The sequence below is a fragment of the Lithobates pipiens genome, unplaced genomic scaffold (genome assembly GCF_037356315.1).
Source record: "Lithobates pipiens isolate NorthernLeopardFrog02 unplaced genomic scaffold, aLitPip1_a1.2 Scaffold_23, whole genome shotgun sequence".
NCBI classification, from domain to species: Eukaryota; Metazoa; Chordata; class Amphibia; order Anura; family Ranidae; genus Lithobates; species Lithobates pipiens.
The window spans coordinates 95,225,987-95,248,460 of NW_027507785.1; the positions used below are offsets into that span (position 1 = coordinate 95,225,987).

The following is a 22,474-nucleotide window of genomic DNA, read 5'->3' on the forward strand; positions in this document are numbered from 1 at the left end:
TACAACACAGAAGCTTCAATGAGGTAAAGAAGAACCCAAGAATTATAGCTAAAGGCTTGAAGACTTCACTGAAACTGGCAAACATCCCTTTATTCAATTACCTTTATTCAATTACCTTTACCAGTGAGAGACAACTCATTTAGTGATTGCTGCTTTTTTTCATTTGCTATTCTCGCCCTCTCCTATCTTTTCCATAGAGCGCGGAAGTCTCTATATATATTCACTATTGGCAAACATCCCTGTTTATGAGTCTACAATATGTAAGTCTTTGAACAGGTAGGGTGTCCATGGCAGAACACCACACAGGAAGCTGCTGCTCTCCAATAAAACATTGCTGCACTTCTGAAATTTGCCAAAGAGCACCTTGGCAAACCTGATTACTACTGGGAAAATATTTTGTGGACTAATCAAACAAAAGCTGAATCGTTCAGGGAAAATGCTCAGCATTTTGTATGGAACAAAAGGGCAGAGCTTACCAGCATCAAAACATCCCAATGGTGAAATATGGTGGAGGGAACATCATGATTTGGGCTTGCTTCTCTGCCTCAGGGCCTGGACTATGGCCATCATTGAGGGGAAAATTAATTCAGAAGTTTAGCGAAATATCATGCAAGATAATGTCAGGGTGGCTGCCTGCCAGCTGAAGCTTAATAGAAGTTGGGTGATGTAGCAGGACAACGACCCTAAGCATCAAAGTAAATCCACCACAGACTGGCTTCAGAAAAAGATAATGTGCCTTTTGGCGTAGCTTAGACAGAGCCCAGACCTTAAAGTGTTTGTAACCCTTCTAAAAAACTCATTGCCAGCCCCTCCTTTATGTAGCCATTAGTAACATACTGTGTAAATATTTGTGGAAAACAAAGCCTCTAAATACCGTTTTTCAAAGATATTCAGGCCGGTCACCTTCAGGTCATCTCCTGGACATGGGGGTCTGGGTGGATATCCCGATGTGCATCAACATCACGCCCACAGTGCCGGACGTGTGGCATCAATACTTGACGCCATCACGCCAACGCTGTGTTTACATCTGGCGTCCTTCATGAGGGAGCTTTTGGCGCCAACTGCCTAGCAGTAAGGCCCGCCCATTTGGCAGTGCTCTCCCTGCATTAGCCGCCTGCGTGACGTTGGCGGTCACCCATTGGCTACATTGGTTGGACCAGACACTTCCTGTCAGGTGTTATATCAGCGGATAATGTGCACTATTTGGAGCGTATGGGATGACATAGGATGTCAAGGTAGTATTGTGGCAGATTGCTTTTCTTCTTCTTTTTTTTTTTACACATTATTATTTGGTGGTTATTTTTTTCTTAGTACCTTCGCTATTGGTTCCCTCTGATTGGGATACACTGCCTCACACTCTTTAGGAACCATTCTAGTTACAGCTGTTATAGGACCATTATTAAGATACCATTTTATCTATATTGGCAATAGCACATTATAGTATGTATTGAACATCATGTGACTTTTTCATTTATAATTACACTTACATTTCTTCTTATTATAGATACATGGTTATGTGGTCATATCACTTTTCAATATACACAGGATTATTTCCCAGGGATGTCTATTTCCTGTTGGTTTTCCATCCCATTGCCTTGGGTTTACCGCCTCAGCTCCTGGGGCTGAGGATGTTCCTCTCTTCCCCTACCGGCCCCAGCCCTTGTTGCCTTTCACCCAGACTCCTAGGCTCTGTAAGTATGAATGGGTGAGCTATGGTTATTACCCTTTCAAGCTTTCCCTAGTCTTACAATATTTTTATAGACATAATTTTCCGCATCTCCTCCTGAAGATTTGAAATTATCCATGAAACACGTTGAGCTCTATAGATGCTATTATTATTATCAAACAATTTAAGAGTGTTACCCACATGTTTATTGAGTATGTTTTACTGGCCTGTACCGAGGTATTATGGTTCTGTTACAACAACGTGAACATGGATTCTAGAATCTGGTGGTTTTACAATGTTAATTTCATCAATTCACAAGCTGTTTTGCTACTATGTTACTGATGTTGTGATGTCTTTACCGTAAATTATATTTTCAATTTTTTATGTATTTGTCTATATTATAATACAATGCTATGACTTGACAGAATGTAATGATGATACCCTGTAATATACATCTGACAGACACTCCCTGTTCATGTTGCTGATTCGGCTGCATGCTTTACACAAAGTCCCAAACCATTTCCCCATGTTAGTAGCAAATCCCTCCCATCTCTGGAGGGACTCAATGTTCTATGTCCTGACTTAATATAAAGTCCCAAACTCTTTCTTCCTTATCAAGTGCTGTAGAACATGCTTTAAAGCAGTGGTTCTCAACTCCTGTCCTCAGGACCAACTAACAGGCCAGGTTTGCAAGATAACTGAAATACATCACAGGTGATATCATTTGTCTGCTCAGTGATTACAGTATTCCAGTCTGCATCTCCCCAAGGTAATACTTAAAATCTGGCCTGTTAGTGGGTCCTGAGGACAGGAGATAGGGTTACAAACACTTTAACCGCATAGAGATGCTGTGGAATGATCTCATGAGAGTCGTTCACACCAGTCCTACAAAAGTATCTGAGGTAAAGCAGTTTTGTAAACAGGAATGGTCAAAAATTCCTCCCAAACGTTGTGCAGGTCTGATCCAGAGCAACCAAATGTGTTTGCTTAAAGTCATTGCTGCCAAAGGAGGTTCGACCAGCTATTAACTCCAGGGTTTTGCTTACTTTTTCCTCCAGCACTATGAAAATTTAAAGGGTGTGTTCACTAAAGACACAATAAATTAGAATTGTTTGTGTGTTATCAGCTTAAGCATATTGTTTTTGTTAATTATTGTGAGGATCACATCATATTTTATGGCAAATTACTGCAAAAAAAAACAGCCAGTGGGTTCACTGTACATATTCCTCGATTTCTTTAATGACTTGGAGATGGGGCCACCCAAGCCATTCAACAGTAGTCCGTTACTGTGAGCTTCAGATGCCAGCAAAGGCTCTCAGTTTTGGAATGTTCAACAGAACAAAAGTACTTAGTCTTACAATGGGGTGTCAATATTTTGGGAATATAGTCAGTTGGGAAACTTAATGTCATAACAGGTGATCTTTAAAGAATAAATCAAAATTGTACAGATGCAGCACTATATAATATTCAAACTGAAAATTCAAAAAATGGAAAACAAGAAATATTTAAAAATTATATATTAAAATTCCAAAATATATATGTGAGTCCCAATATTGCTAGTGTAAAACCAAGATAAAAAAAAATAAAATAATATATATATATATATATATATATATATATATATATATATATATATATATATATATATATATATATATATATATATATAGGTATCCACCATGTGTTCAAGCTTCCATCCAGTGTTTAAATTCTGCTCAATTATGCTCTCACCAAAGACATGCAGATAAACAGCAAATGACAGCCCACCCAAAGTTGGGTGACTGCAGCTTAACATGATCCCCTCATTTGATGAACAAGAGGAGCTGAGAGGAATAAACTTTAAAGGAGTGTACTGAGGCTTACATTTATTTTACCTCTGGTGAGTGCATATGATGGTGAAGGCTCATGTGCGGTGACCCTGTTTGTTACACCTGGTGAAGTGTATCGGCTGTCATTTGCTGTTTATTTGCTTGTCTTTGGTGAGCGCATATTTGAGTAGAATTTAAATGCTGGATGGAAGTTTGAACACATGGTGGATATTTTTTTTTTTTATCAAGGACTGTTTTACACTAGCAATACTGGGACTCACAAACGGTTGATATAAAAAGTATACAAACCCCTGTTAAAATGTCAGGTTTCTGTGATGTAAAAAAAAAAAAAATAGACAAATATCAATCATTTCAGAACAGAGCAATCACATTCAAACTCATGGTAAATAGGAGTCAGTACATGCCTGCCATCATTTAAAGTGCCTCTGATTAACCCCAAATAAAGTTCAGCTGCTCTAGTAGGTCTTTCCTGACATTTTCTTAGCCTCATCCTACAACAAAAGCCATGGTCCGCAGAGAGCTTCCAAATCAACAGAGGGATCTCATTGTTAAAATGCATCAGTCAGGAAAGAAGTACAAAAGAATTTCCAAGGCATTAGATATACCATGGAACAAAGCGAAGACAATCATCATTAAGTGGAGAAAATATGGCACAACAGTGACATTACCAAGAACTGGACGTCCCTCCAAAATTGATGAAAAGACGAGAAGAAAACTGGTCAGGGAAACTGCCAAGAGGCCTACGTTAAAGGAGCTGCAGAAATATCTGGCAAGTACTGGCTGTGTGGTACATGTGATAACAATCTCCTATATTCTTCAAAATGTCTGGGCTATAGGGTAGAGTGGCAAAACGGAAGCTTTTCTTATGAAGAAAAACATCCAAGCCCGGCTAAATTTTCCAAAAACACATCTAAAGTCTTCCAAAAGCATGTGGGAAATTGTTTTATGGTCTGATGAAACCAAGGTTGAATTTATTGGCCATAATTCCAAAAGATATGTTTGGTGCAAAAACAACACCATACCCACAGTGAAACATGGTGGTGGCAGCATCATGCTTTGGGGCTGTTTTTCTTCAGCTGGAACAGGGGCCTTAGTCAAAGTAGCGGGAATTATGAACAGTTCCAAATACCAGTCAATATTAGCACAAAACCTTCAGACTTCTGCTAGAAAGCTGAACATGAAGAGTAACTTCATCTTTCAGCATGACAAAGACCCAAAGCATACAGGTCCTTCTCAAAAAATTAGCATATTGTGATAAAGTTCATTATTTTCTGTAATGTACTGATAAACATTAGACTTTCATATATTTTAGATTCATTACACACAACTGAAGTAGTTCAAGCCTTTTCTTGTTTTAATATTGATGATTTTGGCATACAGCTCATGAAAACCCAAAATTCCAAAATTAGCATATCATGAAAAGGTTCTCTAAAAGAGCTATTAACCTAATCATCTGAATCAACTAATTAACTCTAAACACCTGCAAAAGATTCCTGAGGCTTTTAAAAACTCCCAGCCTGGTTCATTACTCAAAACCGCAATCATGGGTAAGACTGCCGACCTGACTGCTGTCCAGAAGGCCATCATTGACACCCTCAAGCAAGAGGGTAAGACAGAAAGAAATTTCTGAACGAATAGGCTGTTCCCAGAGTACTGTATCAAGGCACCTCAGTGGGAAGTCTGTGGGAAGGAAAAAGTGTGGCAGAAAACGCTGCACAACGAGAAGCGGTGACCGGACCCTGAAGAAGATTGTGGAGAAGGACCGATTCCAGACCTTGGAGGACCTGCGGAAGCAGTGGACTGAGTCTGGAGTAGAAACATCCAGAGCCACCGTGAACAGGCATGTGCAGGAAATTTGCTACAGGTGCCGCATTCCCCAGGTCAAGCCACTTTTGAACCAGAAACAGCGGCAGAAGCGCCTGACCTGGGCTACAGAGAAGCAAGTACTTTTTTCGGATGAAAGCAAATTTTGCATGTCATTCGGAAATCAAGGTGCCAGAGTCTGGAGGAAGACTGGGGAGAGGGAAATGCCAAAATGCCTGAGGTCCAGTGTCAAGTACCCACAGTCAGTGATGGTCTGGGGTGCCATGTCAGCTGCTGGTGTTGGTCTTCTGTGTTTTATCAAGGGCAGTGTCAATGCAGCTAGCTATCAGGAGATTTTGGAGCACTTCATGCTTCCATCTGCTGAAAAGCTTTATGGAGATGAAGATTTCATTTTTCAGCACGACCTGGCACCTGCTCACAGTGCCAAAACCACTGGTAAATGGTTTACTGACCATGGTATTACTGTGCTCAATTGGCCTGCCAACTCTCCTGACCTGAACCCCATAGAGAATCTGTGGGATATTGGGAAGAGAAAGTTGAGAGACGCAAGACCCAACACTCTGGATGAGCTTAAGGCCGCTATCGAAGCATCCTGGGCCTCCATAACACCTCAGCAGTGCCACAGGCTGGTTGCCTCCATGCCACGCCGCATTGAAGCAGTCATTTCTGCAAAAGGATTCCCGACCAAGTATTGAGTGCATAACTGAACATAATTATTTGAAGGTTGACTTTTTTTGTATTAAAAACACTTTTCTTTTATTGGTCGGATGAAATATGCTAATTTTTTGAGATAGGATTTTTGGGTTTTCAGGAGCTGTATGCCAAAATCATCAATATTAAAACAAGAAAAGGCTTGAACTACTTCAGTTGTGTGTAATGAATCTAAAATATATGAAAGTCTAATGTTTATCAGTACATTACAGAAAATAATGAACTTTATCACAATATGCTAATTTTTTGAGAAGGACCTGTACATCCAAAGGGTGTGCACACTTATGCAACCATATTATTTTTTTTTTTACTTCCCTCCACCTAAAAGATTTTAGTTTGTTGTTCAACTGATAAAATGGAAAAATAGCCAGCAACTCCAATCTGTAAGAAATATCTATTGGCACATATAGGAAAACTGAGTTGTACAGTTTACAGCGAGGGAAAAATATTTGATCCCCTGCTGATTTTGTACATTTGCCCACTGAAAAAGAAATGATCTGTCTATAACTTTAATAGTAGGTTTATTGTAACGGTGAGAGACAGAAAAACAAAAATATTCAGAAAAAAGCATTAGTTAAAAATTGATTTGCATTTCAATGAGTGAAATAATTATTTGACCCCTTTGCAAAACATGACTTGGTACTTGGTGGAGAAAACCTTGTTAGCAATCACAGAGGTCAGACATTTCTTGTAGTTGGCCACCAGGTTTGCACACATCTCAGGAGGGATTCTGTCCCACTCCATTTGCAGATCCTTTCCAAGTCATTAAGGTTTTGAGGCTGATGTTTGGTAACTCGAACCTTCAGCTCCCTCGACATATTTTCTATGGGATTAGGGTCTGGAGACTGGCTAGGCCACTCCAGAACCTCAATGTGCTTCTTCTTGAGCCACTCCTTTTGTTGCCTTGGCTGTGTGTTTTGGGTCATTGTTTTGCTGGAATAACTACCCACGACCCATTTTCAATGCCCTGGTTGAGGGAAGGAGCTTAGCAAAAACACATCCCCAAAGGATAATGTTTCCACCTCCATGTTTGATGGTGGTGGTGGTGTTCTTGGGGTCATAGGCAGCATTCCTCCTCCTCTTTCAAACACAATTAGTTTAGTTGATGCCAAAGAGCTTGATTTTGACACCTGACCACAATGCTTTCACCCAGTGCTCCTCTGAATCATTCAGATGTTCATTAGCAAACTTCAGATGGGCCTGCACATGTGCTTTCTTGAGCAGGGGGACCTTGCGGGCGCTGCAGGACTTCAATCCTTCACGGTGTAGCATGTTACCAATTGTTTTCTTGGTGACACTGGTCCCAGCTGTCTTGAGATCATTGACAAGATTCTCCCGTGTAGTTCTGGGCCAATTCCTCACTGTTCTCATGATCATAGAAACTCCACAAGGTGAGATCTTGCATGGAGCCCCAGACGGAGGGAGATTGACAGTTATTTTTTGTTTCTTCCATTTGCAAATAATCGCACCAACTGTTGACACCCTCTCACCAAGCTGCTTGGCAATGGTCTTGTTGCCCATTCCAGCCTTGTGTAGGTTTACAATCCTGTTCCTGACATCCTTGGACAGCTCTTTGGTCTTGGCCAAGGTGGAAAGATTGGAATCTGATTGATTGCTTCTGTGGACAGGTGTCTTTTATACAGGTAACAAGCTGAGATTAGGAGCACTCCCTTTCAGGGCCAGTTCCTAACACATGCAGTCCAATGCGTTTTTTTTTCTGCAACAAAAATGCATAGAAAGTAGGTTATATGGGTTTAAATGGCATAGTTCACACCAGTGATTGCCGTTCCAGTGCCTCCAGTAAAAAAAAGTAAGACATGCTGCATTTTTCCTGCACTGGACTGTACTGGAATGATGTAAAATACATAAAAAATGCACCAGAACGCACTGGAACACACGCCCATTTTTAAGGTTAAGAAACAGGGGGGAAAAAATGCACTGGACTGCATCAAAAACGCACCGGAACACATAAAAAACGCACTGGAACGCACCAAAAACGCTCATGCAGAAAAGCTTCTGGAAAGCATCTGAGTTTCTATGGTGTGAACTGGCCCTAATGCTGGTCATACACTATGTAAAAAATCGGCTGAAATGCGGTCATTTAGACAGTTTTTAGGCCAGTTAATGGGCACAAATCGGTAAATGGTTGGGATGTTTTTGAGCCAAAAAAATCGAAGGACAAATTTGGAAATTTTCTGCTGAACGAACGATAAATTGAAAGGTTAATGTGTTTCCTGTCCAAACTGTTTGCACTAGGTATATGTGAAAAAATGAACAAAAAAATTGATAAATTTATGTCCATTGAACGATTTATCATTACATGATGGCACTATCTATGGCTCTCACGGCCGAATGTTCATTTTTCGAAAACGGGTTTGAACAAATTTTCATATAGTGTATAGCCAGCATAAGAGAATGCTCCTACACTCAGCTTGTTACCTGTATAGAAGACACTTGGAAGCCAGAAATCTTGCTGATAGGGGATCAAATACTTATTTCACTCATTAACCACTTAAGCCCTGAACCATTTTCCAGCTAAAGGACTAAGCCCCTTTTTGCAATTCGTCACTGCGTCGCTTTAACTGACAATTCAGCGGTCGTGCGATGTGGCTCCCAAACAAAATTGATGTCATTTTTTTCCCACAAATAGAGCTTTCTTTTGGTGGTATTTGATCACCTCTGCAGTTTTCATTTTTTCTGCTATAAACAAAAAAAGAGCGACAATTTTGAAAAAAAATATCATTTTTTACATTTTGCTATAATAAATATCTCCCAAAAATATATAAAAAAAAAATTTTCCCTCAATTTAGGCCGATACGTATTCTTTAAAAAAAAAAAAAAAAAAAAAATCGCAATAAGCGTTTGATTGGTTTGCGCAAAAGTTATAGCGTCTACAAAATAGAGGATAGTTTTATGGCATTTTTATTAATCATTTTTTTTTTACTAGTAATGGCGGCAATCAGCGATTTTTATTGTGACTGCAACATTATGGCGGACACATCAGACAATTTTGACACATTTTTGGGACCATTGGCATTAATACAGCAATCAGTGCAATTAAAAATGCGTTGATTACTGTAAAAATGTCACTGGCAGTGAAGGCGTTAAACACTAGGGGGCAGTGTAGGGGTTAAGTGTGTGTTTTTTTAACTGTAGGGGGGCGTGGCTTGGCGTCTGACCACTGATCCTATTTCCCTATAACAGGGAACAGACGATCAGTGACAGCCTCAGTAGGAAGTACGAGGAGAGGTTTGTTTACACTTACTTCTCCTCGTCCTTCAGCTCTGTGAGACGATCGCGGGACACCTGCGGCGATCTTGTCCGCAGGTCCCACAGCCACGGAGTGCCCCAGCCGTGCCATTCTGCCGACGTACATCAGCATGAGGCAGTCCTTAAGCGGTTAAAATGCAAATAAATTTATAACTTATTCTGTCTCTCACTGTTAAAATAAACCTACCATTAAAATTATAGACTGATCATTTCTTTGTCAGCGTCCAAACGTACAAAATCAGCAGGGTATCAAATACTTTTCCCTCACTGTATAGGTCACATTAATGGAAAAGGTTCTGAAATGATTTATCTTTGCCTCACAGAAACCTGAAATTTTAACAGGAGTGTGTAGACTTTTTATATCCACTGTACATATTTTGGAATTTTTAATATTTATATTCATGTTGTTTTCTAATTTTCAGTTATGCTTTATATATAAGGGTTGTATGATCACCTTTTGTGCCAGCAGCTTTTCACGTATTTAGAGTGCTCACTATATATTTTTCACTTTTATTTAAAGAATTAATATTGATGAATGATATCTGAGTCCTAGGGGGGAGGGGTAGTCTATAAAAGTAGGGACAAACTAAGTAACTAGCCTTAGCTGTTTATTCCAGTCTATATGCTAGTTGAAGGTTTCCCTTCTTTTCCTGACTGGTTACAATATTGTCAGTGATATAGGAAGAAAAGGGAAATCTCCTTACATGGCGAAAGACCACAAAAAAGAAAAAATGCATAGAGGTGCTAACGCTTTCCGACAGTAACAAAGAATTTTGGCTAGAATTTCACTTTAAAGCAGATTTCTTTTTCTTATTGATCCTAGCATTATTACTAATGAAATAAAAAAAAAGTATACAATGATCATGATCGATTTAGGTAAAATATAAATTTCTTACTGGTATATTCTCTGCCTCCGTTTGTGGCCGTTGCCATCATGATTGTGGGCATGTGAAGCCCAATCCAGCTTCCTGGATTAGCTTTGGAGAGGTGCATGCTGGGTAACCAGCACACACCTCTCGATCTTGCTTATGCGTGATTCACCGGCTGTAGCGCCGATTGTTTCTAAAGTTGCCATAACAACGGGCGGCGACGGAGGAAAGTCCCGCCCTGTTATGGCAACATCACAGTACTGGCCACAGACTCCTGGGAAATGAGGACACATCATTTCCCAGCAGCACAGGCGAGGGAGGAAGTCACAAGGAGCTCCGCAGACCAAGAAGTGGCAGATTACGAGGACTACATGGCAACAGGGCCTTTCTAGTAAGAATTTATATATATATATATATATATATATACGTTTCCTCCAAATGTTTGTTTATAGGTTAAAAGGAGTCTTTTCATGGAAACATTTTTTTTAGGGTGGAACTCCGCTTCAATAACATGGGGGAGGAATTTTATTAAAGGAAATACAAGTTCTAACCTTACCCCACTGCAACTCTCATGCAAAAGAGATGTGGCTCAGCAAAGAGGGAGTGGGTCTATGTAACCACTCAATTTCTATGAAATATTACCTGGGCCAGCCAACATTTCCAACGCAGTTGTACAAGTCTTCTATGAAAATTTTTTGCAACCATAGATGTATATATAGAGCTATGTTCAAATGTATGTACATTTTTATATTTAGGTTAGAGTAGTTAAGGGGTTAGACTATATGTCAAGTTTTGTTACTGTTTGTGCCCCTGCTAAGCAGATTAACTCCCTTTGGAAGCCATGGATACCATAAGAGAATATGAGGGGGAACCCAAAATGTTATGCTTGTCACCAGTACAAGAGGTAAAGGGAAAACTTACAATGGGATAGCTGTCTAAGCCCTTGTACACACGGTCGGATATTCCGATGGAAAATGCCCAATCGGACCGTGTTGTCGGATAATCCGACTGTGTGTGGGCTCCATCGGACTGTTTCCGTCGGAATATCCGACGGACAAAGTTTTAGAGCTGGGCTATAAAACTTTCCGACAACATGATCCGATCGGACTTTGTCCGATTGTGTGTAGAGAATTCCGATTGGACAAAGTGCCACGCATGCTCAGATCAAATTCCTAGACCAAAGCTATTGGCTACTAGGCTGAACGTAGTCCCGTCGTAACGAAATAACGTTGTCACGTTACGTACGATCGGATTTTCCGACAATTTTGTCCGACCGTGTGTATGCAACACAAGTTTCGGACGGATTTTGTTGTCGGAATGTCCAAGTGCTAAGAGTTGTATTCCCATTGCTTTTTACAGATTTCCTCTGACTTCCTGTTGTGTTTTCAGGATGGGAAGCGAAGGGAAATCTTCCAAACAGGACACAGACAGAAAAATATTCACTGCGAAACTCTCCCCTACTCTATTCGAAACTAAAAAGAAAATGTTTTAGGTATACATACACTTTCCAGCACAGTTATTGGTACTGCAAGTTCTAGTGATGGCAAAAGTTGCGATTTCATACAAGCTGTTGGCCATCACCATTTCCTTAGACAGAGAATTTTGCATTTTGACCACCTTCTCACTAAGGTTGAAGTCACAAATCCACAGTTTATATTCATTAGTTCATTACACACCTGACTGCCATACTGATACTTGGATGAACCGTGTTAGTTGTCAGCCAAAATATAGCATTGTAGACCATCTCTGACATAGTAAACATCAGACACTACAAATACATAGATCATGCAGAGACATGGACACTGAAGCAGAGCATGTAATAACCATGGGCTTCGCATATATTGTATGGCGCAGGCAGTTATCGACAGACACAGAGGAACATACCTAATATAAGTCTCATAATAGCGGGTCCTATCCGGAAAAGCCATACAAATATGGGAAGATATTTATTAGACATAAAATAAATATCAGTTATTACATATGTAGACAGCACAATGAAAGGCAGACAGAGTGAAACATTATTGCCACCAACCTGCAGAGGGTCTAAGAAGAAGAAAAAGATTAATGTTTCATGCAAAAAGTACAGCACGCTGGGTTAAAAGATTAAGATATATGGATTTATGTGTCAGCTGAATCATATTTATTGTGCCACTGAGACATTTTACTTCTCAGCTACAAAACTTGTACAGTTTTTTTTAAAAAATTGGGTATATTTTACAGTGTTTATGGATAACGGAATTTTGGTAAATGTACTTGTGACTGAATTGCTGCAAAGAAATTTGTCCAATATGTGGCCTTTGTTGTCTCAATGCAAAGGCTTTAAAGAGGATTTTTGCCCCTGCTCTCCCATCATAATAAATGATAACTGGACTATAGCCCCCTTTCCTGGAGGTGTAATAGTAAATACATTAATAAGGCAATTTCTGTTTGGATTTATGCTTTTAGAAAGGATATATAGCAATAAGTGTTCAGACAGAGCAGTGTGAGCAGCTAACAGTTGAGAAGAACATCAAACTGTGTTAGAGACAGGTGGCTTCCAAGCCACTAGCTGGGGCTTCACTGCTAGATTCAAAAATAAAAATAATTGCAATAATATATATTTTTTAAAACAGCTGGGTAAGGCAGCTTAGATATAAATGGTTAACTCTTATATCTAACCAGTCAAAAAAATCAATATGTAATACAAGCAGGTAATCGGAAACAGACAGAATTTGTGCAACATTTTAAGGAGCCCCAAGCTAAATCAGAAAATATAAAACAAGGCGACTTACCAAAAAGCAGTTAGAATTTACGTATTTGTCCTGGCCTTGCTGATGGGAGGAATACTATCCAAATTTGAAGCTCCGATAGTTCCTATCATTAGCCAAACTATCTGCCCATATTAAATGTATCTGTATCCCAAACATCTGAGAGGGTGTATGCAGGAATGCTTTGTTAGACCCCATACACACTATACAACTTTTGTTGTCTGGTTTCCTTTGGATTTACCAAAACCATGTAGTTCAAGGGCCTACCTGATTGCATACAAAAACTTTTAAGGTTTGACCTCATACCCTGTATTTTAGGGGAAACAGGGTATTATATGGTTTTGGTTAATCTGAAGAAAAAAAAAATCTACAGAAAATTGTATAGTGTGTATCCAGCTTTACTCAGAACAGAAAAGCTTTTTTGTGCACACCAGGACATGTTTTTATTTTTTTTGTTCTCTAATAGAAAGCCACTATGGCCAAATTGGATTCATTTTATAAAACATTTTGCTGACAGATTTACCTTTTAATACTGGATTTTCTTGGTTTCTCGTAGTCATTCCTTGAGTACGTATAGTAGCCGTTCTCAGACATGTGATTATGAGCGGTGAGGGTAGAATGTTTCCCATTAGCAGGTTTGAACACGTTGGCGTTGTTTAGGTTGGCATTGGTGGAGTTTGGTACATGTTTCCCAGAGTATTCATGGTTATGATGGTTGTGATGCACAGAGTTGCCCGAGTGGGAATACACAGATTTGTCAGTGTCGCTCGCAGAGCGGATTGATGGACGTTGCACATGCAGAGGGCGCCGTGTGGTGTTCGTCTGCTGATAGGAATTATGCCTGTCGTTCCCCACATGGTTGACATGGTTTCCAAATAGATTACCATTCCTCTGCAAGGGAAGTGATATTCATTAATAGTTCTGTAACTAGTTATTTTGAGTGTTATGCCCTGTACACATGATCGGACTTTCTGATGGAAAACGTGCAATCGGATCGTGTTGTGGGCTGCATCAGACTTTTTCCGTCTGAATTTCCAACACACAAAGTTTGAGAGCTGGATCTAAAATTTTCTAACAAAATCTGATAGTTTAAATTCCGATCGTGTGTCGACAATTCCGAAGGACAAAGTGCCACACATGCTCAGAATAAATTACGAGACAAAAGCTGTTGGCTACTGGCCTGTTTATTGTCCCGTCATATGTGTTGTACGACACCTTATTCTGAACGATCAGATTTTCCGACAACTTTGTGCGATCATGTGTATGCAAGACAAGTTTGGGTCAAAATCTGTCGGAAAAATGTTGTCGTCGGAATGTCCTACTGCGTGTACAGGGCATTATTCTTTGATTTTTGCAGTGCAACCAATGTTATCCAAATATATGATGTATATGAAAATTTCTTAGTACAAACAGTCTTTTAAACGTTTTACCAAATGCTTTCTTTCCATTTCAATCGTATTCTTATTTTCGAACATATTTATAAAAGTGACAGAATCTAAGTGCCTAGTACAGTGATGGTGAACCTTGGCACCCCAGATGTTTTGGAACTACATTTCCCATGATGCTCATGCACTCTGCAGTGTGGTTGAGCATCATGGGAAATGTAGTTCCAAAACATCTGGGGTGCCAAGGTTCGCCATGACTGGCCTAGTATGTGCATCAATTCTCCCAAATTACACCTAACTTATTAAAAGTGAAAAGACACACCAAATACAAGCTTTTACAATTTCCTCAGTCCTTTCCAGCTGGCTCACATACTGCATCATCATATAATGCCATTCACTTTTCGAGTCCAAAGCCCCTACCACCAACAAGTTATCGTGCGTGTTCATTGTGCAAGTAAAAAAAAAAGTGCCAGAAGCACAGCTATCATATCAAGTTCTTCTGATGCCAACAGAGTGACCACCTCAATTTTGACACCCTCACAACTCCTCATCCTGGTTTCTCACTGGTGCTGGTTATAAGGACAACGATGTGCATGCACAATACACTGGCTGCATTATAGAAGGCAAGACACAGCTCCCTTTTATGATTGTCATGGCCACATGGCCAGTATCCATTAGGAATACACAGTCTGCCTTCAGCATGTTATGCCTTTAAACAGCTGATCAGTAGCCTCTGTTTGCTGTATCTGACCACTTACTAGTTTGTGTGGTCACTAACCCAACACCACTGATATTCTGTGAAGCACAGTGAAACTAATTCCATGACAAAGCAATAACTGTCAGCCATTTTAAACTGTAAAAACAAAAGTGCCTCCTGCTTCTTTTAAGAGGCAGTATAATATATTCAAATCTGTTTAACTCCAAATTTTAAAGTATTTAGCTAAGTATTCTCAGTGAATCAATTGGGGGTTGGTCTGAACACGTTCACTTCTGTGGTTTACCCTGCACCCTCTCACGGTGCCTTTTAGGCCCCTGTGAAGCAGCACTTCGCCATTAATATGCAAAATATTATAGACACTCCTTACCTAATGACCGCGTACCATTCCTATGACTAGGTCATGAAATTGTACAAAAAGAAAAAACCAAAGATGAATATGGACTTTACTGTAGGTAGAAAGGATCCAGATGGGCGCACTCCAAAGAAATTCCTTTATTGAAAACCTAGTCCATACAAATTCAGGATAAAAAGCAAACACCTGACACGTTTTACACCATTCTCACTGGTGCTTAATCTCGCAGCACCCTAATTTGGCGGGGGAGGTGATACTTTGGACACCTAGAGCGGGTTTTCTTGTTTATCTAATATGGACTTTAAATTGGTAGCCACCAGTAGACCCAGCATAGAAAAGAGAACACTCAGTTGAATAAAAATCCAAATTTATTATAACATCATAATAAAACTATTTTGTAAAATCAAAATAGAAATCAGATATTTCCATATAGATAGATTATATTGTCCCAAATAGGTGTAACCTATGTGAAAAAAAAAGAGAACCTGTAGGTATTGCCATAGATATGGTGGACTCTGTAGTTGGTCTATAGAGAAGGGCTATTGTAAATTCTATCTCTCAGTACCAATATGATCTCCTGAAGAATCTGTAAAGTGAAACGCGTATCAATCCCTCGGTACCCTGATTTCCTGTGGGGCCCTGATATGTAAGACCTTCTCTATAGATCAGCTACAGAGGTCACCATATCTATGGGCATACCTACATGTTCTCTTGTGTTCACATAGGTTACACCTATTTGGGACAATATAATCTATATGAACACAAGAGAACCTGTAGGCATGCCCATAGATATGATGGACTCTGTAGATGGTCTATAGAGAAGGTCTATTGTAAATTCTATCTCTCGGTACCAATAGGATCTCCTGAGGAAGCTGTAAAGTGAAACGTGTGCCCTGATATGCAAGACCTTCTCTATAGATCAGCTACACAGGCCACCATATCTATGGGCATACCTACAGGTTCTCTTGTGTTCACATAGGTTACACCTATTTGGGACAATATCATGTGTATATATATATATATATATATATATATATATATATATATATATATATATATATATATATATATATATATATATATATATATATATATATATGAAAATACCTGTTTTCTATTTTGATTTTACAAAATGGTTTTAATATGATGTTATAGTAAATTTGGATTTTTATTCAACTGAATGCTCTATTTTCCATTTGGGTCTTCTGGTAGCTACCAATTTAAAGTCCATATTCATCTTTGTTTTTTCTTTTTGTATCTACATTTGGATGTGGTGCCACATTCTGAGTCATGTGTGAACAATTTTCACTAGGTTATTAAATTATTCACTAAGTGAGGAGCAGCCCCTTACCAACATTTCGGGCATAATGGACTGGTAGAAAGTTTGTGTCAACCATCTTTAGATATTGTTACCTACCTATTATATTGCACCATTTTGGTATATTTATAAATGTTTTTACAGTAGTGTACTTCTGTTTCCATGGCCAAAGTTCTCATACAGCATACAATACTGATTGTACAGAGAGCTGGTCACCTTACTTATATCCATAAAGCGGGCACAGATGCAATCCACACATGATCTAAAGCCAGATCTTTTCTACAGTTTTGTTTTTAACAACAATCTGACAGCTACTGCAAAAGCTGACTGAAATTTCCTAAATTACAAAACCATCTACTGTACTAAATTCAATAAAGCATCCATCTAATACTCTTAATCTACTGTGAGTTGTTTACCCTGTATACATCATCTTCTTCCTCTTCATGGTTATTTTGCTCTGGCTCATCATCCTGTAGGTCACATGATATGGCTCGTCGAATTTCAGGACCAATGTCATGAAGAGTTCTCAGCCCCGCCTGGATATTGAAAATCATAGAATTAGGAATGTTTCACAGAGAAATACTATAGGTGAATGTATTTAAGATAATGGAAATTTGCTCAGTTGGATGAATACATAGATATTTTTAACAGTAGGGTAATGCAACATTAGCATTTGTGGAATAGGCTGTTTTGGTGATTGAATCACACACTGGACTCCATTCACAGAACCAGATTGCATGCAGGATTTGGGTGTTTTCCTAAGTATTGCATGCAATCCTGAACATGTCAATTCACTATTGCTTTATGCGGTATTTACCACATAAAGCAAAACCCCTCTGTAAATACAGCAAAACAAAATGAGAGAATGTGAATTTGGAAAAAAAATAAAATGCATGCGTTAAATAAGCAGTGATCCCGGCATATGATATTTAAGGAAGTTAAGGTTGTTAAGGAGCGGGTGGCTGCCATGTCCTTAACAGCCGATGAGTCATCAGCTGCCAGCGGGGTTCCCCACTGACAGCTGAACGTAAAAAAAATATATATATATGGCGGCAATAGAAACTTAAGAGAAAAAAAACGGCATGGGGATACGATTTTTACAATTACAATTTTTACTATTAACAAATACTTGTTTGTCATGCCATATATTAGATATGTCCACTTAATTTAGTGAAAATCTGCTAGCTGAGCTTTGTCAGGAGGTTTGCACTAACAACAATAATATCTGCAAGTGGCTTATCTTGTAATTAGTTTTACTGAAACAAGCTTCCTTCAAACAATGTGGAATCACTCAAGCTGTAATAGCCATCCTATATCCAAAAAGATTTTAAATTGTGTATACCAATAAATGTTTTTAGGTTTAGAATACATTTAACACGCAATTATATAAATTATATATATATATATATATATATATATATATATATATATATATATATATATTATATACACACACACACACACACACACACACACAGGTGCATCTCATAAAATTAGAATATCATAAAAAAGTTTATTTATTTCAGTAATTCAATACAAAATGTGAAACTCATACGTTTTATATAGATGCGTTTCACGGAGTGATATATTTCAAGAATAAGAAAAGGATTTTTAACACAGAAATGTTGGCTTACTGAAAAGTATGTCCATGTACAGTATAGTATGCACGCATCGGTTGGGGCTCCTTTTGCATGAATTATTGTATCAGTGTGGCGTGGCATGGAGGCGATCAGCCTGTGGCACTGGTGAGGTGTTATGAGCTGAAAGCCGATATCAAAGCAACCTGGGCTTCCATAACACCTCAGCAGTGCCATAGACTGATGATCTAGAGAGCACCCTGGCAAACCTGATTACTACTGGGAAAATGTTTTGTAGACTGATGAAACAAAAGTTGAACTGTTCAGGAAAAATGCTCAGCACTATGTATGGCGCAAAAAGGCACAGCTTACCAACATCAAAACATCATCCCAATGGTGAAGTATGGAAGGATGAAGGGTTCATTGCCTTGGGGCCTGAACCACTTGCCATCATCGAGGGGAAAATGAATTGCCAAGTTTCCCAAAATATCCTACAGGATAGCATCAGGGTAGCTGTCCACCAGCTGAAGCTTAGTAGAAGTTGGATGATGCAGCAGGACAATGACCCTAAGCATTGAAGTAAATCCACCATGGACTGGCTTCAGAAAAAGAAAATATGCCTTTAGGAGTGGCCCAGTCAGAGCATAGACCTTAACCCCATAGAGATGCTGTGTAATGACCTCATGAAAGCCATTCACGCCAGACATACTAAAAATATGTCTGAGCTGAAGCAGTTTTGTAAAGGGGAATGGTCACTAATTCCTCCTGAATGTTGTGCAGGTCTGATCCAGAGCTACTGAAAGGGCTTGCTTGTCATTGCTGCCAAATGAGTTTCGAACAGCTATTAACTCAAAAAGTTCACATACGTTTCCATATAAATTATATATATTTTATACATGGTAGTGCATTCAGTAGCAATTAGCTTTATTTTGTTACAATGCTTTCAGAACTACACTTGCTGCCTATTCCCTATAATCTGTATAGTTGTCAAGCCTATAACTGGAAAAAGAACTCTAAATACCAGTGATCAGCATAAAGTTCCTGCTCGGAGGTGGAATATTGAAATATATAATTATGCATGCTCTATACTACATACTGTGCCCAGCTTCCTTTATAATTACACTTTCCAGATACTGAAAGGCCACTGAATGATTATATTGCATTGAAAACCGAAATACAGAAATCTGTGGTTGATAGTTTTAAAACTGTACAGCCAGTGAACATTATAAAAGGGGGAGAGACTAGCTTCATTTTGTATTCTTTGCTGGTTGCTGCCAATCTAAGAAAAACATCAGTAGCTAAAATTGGGTTACATTTTTATAAAATTCAGCACTTTCCAGACCTTTATTTTAAACACATTAACATGCTTCAGAATTGCGTCTGAAATGATGCCTATTATCTCCTTCTTGGCTCCCATTTTGGGTTTTGTTCTATGGGTTTGCTAAGGCAGCTTGCTGGCCAGAGAAGACAATGTAAAATGTACTTGTAGAAGGTTGATGCGTGTATGGGTGCAAGCCTGCACAGTTATGTCACACACAATAACTTTGCCAACTGGCAGAAAGGTTCTGTAGCAAAACCATAACCACCAAGTAGAAACTTCAGATATGTCACTGATCTGTCCAAATTGCTCTACTATTTGCCCATATGCGGGCATAAACATAAGCTCCATTAGTAAATTGTTGAATATTATTGTTGTTCTGACTAACTAATTGAGAGAATCTATCCATCATGGTGTTATTGTAAGTTTAGTAAAAAGGGGAAGCCTCAGAAGCTATGTGAAAATACAGAGGTAGAAGAACAGCAAATTTTAGTCCCTAGAACAATGATGCTAATTGGCTTTTTTGGCCACATGCAGCCCTTAACTACTTCCATAGAAGTAATTTGGACCTTGGAGAAAATATTTAGAAAATATGCTTAAAATTTTAGAAGAAGAAGCAGATTATGTGGTAGTAAAGTGCATCAATGGTGCACAGTGCATACCGTATATCTACTGACATTCTTACTACTGTTGGTACTAGTTTGGGGGGATAATTTTTTACATAGGTCCCAAGCATCCTCATTTGAAGGGACTGTCTCTCCTTGGGAACCAAATTCCTCTGTCCATATTCCATGCTCAGATTTACCTCTTTTTAATTGAATGGACTTCTATAAATTTACTAATTAACTGAAAGAGAATGTGTTTTAGGGCACTAAACCTTTCAATCAATCTCTAAATTATTATATTTTCTATTTTGAAAAGCTAGTACAAAGTAAAAGTAGTAGTCGGTTTAACAAATCATTTTTTTTATACAAATTCATGTTCTGTGTAACTGTAGGAGTTTGTGCAAAAGGTGTGTTCCTCTTTCTCATCTTATAAAGTTAAAAGGTATGATTTCCATCAATTAAAACCAAACATAGAGGGTTCCACCTTGGCTGCAAACCACTAAAAGCAGTTGTATAACCGCACAATATTTAAAAAAAAACCTGTAAGGCAAAAGGCATAATGAGGTAGTATGCACCGCATACTAGCTCATTATGAAATACTTACCTTAGAATGAGGCATCGACAGCTGATCCCCGTCTCTGCCGAGAGAGCTGACATTAACCCTCGGCGTGTTCTCGGGGTTTGCGGCTCCGGCGCTGGGAGTCACTCCTGCGCATGCGAGCAGGGGGCACCTTTCTGGCAAGGTCCGGCACCGTCTGCTGGACCTTCAGATTGCATGCGCCGCTGACATCAGCGGCTGCATGCAAAGTGAATATCTCCTAAACCGTACAAGTTTAGGAGATATTCATTTTACCTCCAGGTAAGCCTCATTATAGGCTTATCTGTAGATAAAAATATAAAAAAAGGGTATACAACCACTTTAACAAATCAGAAGTAACAGGCTTTCACATTGTTTATAACCAAAACTTAAAAAAAGAAAAAAAAAGATATGTGTGGGTTTTTAGAGGACTCTGACTAAGTGGTCAACACTAGCCTAGCAAAATGCTTGGAAACCAAGATTATCTTGCTTATAGCAACCAATATGATTCCAAAAATCATTTTTCCAGCATGTAACCATGAATACAGATTCAGGCTAGGTTCTGGTAATGCAGAGAGCTTGTCCTTCACCTAGAGTATGGCACCAATAGCTTTGTCTGGGTTACGTTAGGCATGACCCTGGTTCTCCATGGCCAAAGCACTTTATCTGGGAATGTTGCCCAATTCAAGGTTTACAAAGGGATGATACAAACAATAAATAAGTGTATTAATTATGATTATTTTGATTCCTTTCTGTGAATAAAGATACTGATGGCTCCTGAAGAAGTGGACAATGTCCAAGAAATGCATGGGGCCATAGAAAATCAGTAGCTTTGAAAAGAATGCATTACCATGTTAAATCCAAACTGGAATAATGTGTTTTATTGTTTTTATGAAATGTTGTAAGAATGTGGAATTGTTGTATATGTTTGAATTGTAATAAAAATTTGTAATTATTGTAAAATGTTGTGCCTCAAAAGTCCCATCTTACAAAGAGTTTCCAGGTCTACCATGGCTTTATATGCTTGATTAATGCCCATAAATAGTAGTCTTACAGTCAGACTTAACAGGATAAGTTGATGAAAGCACTATAAATGATATGGTTTTGCGAAGGGCAATAATACACGTTCTACCATGGTCTACCATGGCTTTATATGCTTGATTAATGCCCATAAATAGTAGTCTTACAGTCAGACTTAACAGGATAAGTTGATGAAAGCACTATAAATGATATGGTTTTGCGAAGGGCAATAATACACGTTAAGAAATACCAAGATATCTCATGGCTATAAAAAACCTACAAAATACTATTTATATACAAAATGCAAGAAAAGATGAAGACATTAGCACTCCATGATCATAAGAAGAAAAAAGAACATTGATGAAGAGGGGATTATATCTAAAGTTTTTTTACAAGAATAGGTGGATGCTAGCAGACTCCACAACCCCCTAGATTCCTATAGTGCTGTCAAAGCCAACACATGGTCTTACTTTGCACGCGGAATACTATATTTTATAAAATAAAAAAAAGAAATCCAACAAGTAGGGTGAGACTCACAAGAGAGAAGTCCCTGAGAGAAATACAATGCTAATGAGTGAGGTCGAGGTGTGATGTCAATATCCTTCCAAAACCTAGATATACATTTTGGTGGACTAGCCCTTTAACACCAATAATCATCCACTATAAAGATAGCAGTATTAGATATGCT

General features: G+C 38.8%; 1 protein-coding gene across 15 annotated transcripts in view; it reads right to left on the reverse strand.

The window, feature by feature from the left end:
- The window catches only part of CACNA1D (calcium voltage-gated channel subunit alpha1 D), a 540,723-nt gene that overhangs the window by 25,730 nt on the left and 492,519 nt on the right, over positions 1 to 22,474 (reverse strand). For 12 of the 15 annotated variants that reach the window (XM_077452074.1, XM_077452065.1, XM_077452061.1 and 9 more), the window contains 3 exons: positions 17,106 to 17,225; positions 13,440 to 13,807; positions 12,054 to 12,080 (listed from right to left, as the gene is read on the reverse strand). In XM_077452074.1, coding sequence (XP_077308200.1) covers positions 12,054 to 12,080; positions 13,440 to 13,807; positions 17,106 to 17,225 — 515 coding nt within the window. The remainder of the gene's footprint in view (positions 1 to 12,053; positions 12,081 to 13,439; positions 13,808 to 17,105; positions 17,226 to 22,474) is intronic. The other 3 variants (XM_077452072.1, XM_077452066.1, XM_077452069.1) reach the window with 1 other exon arrangement.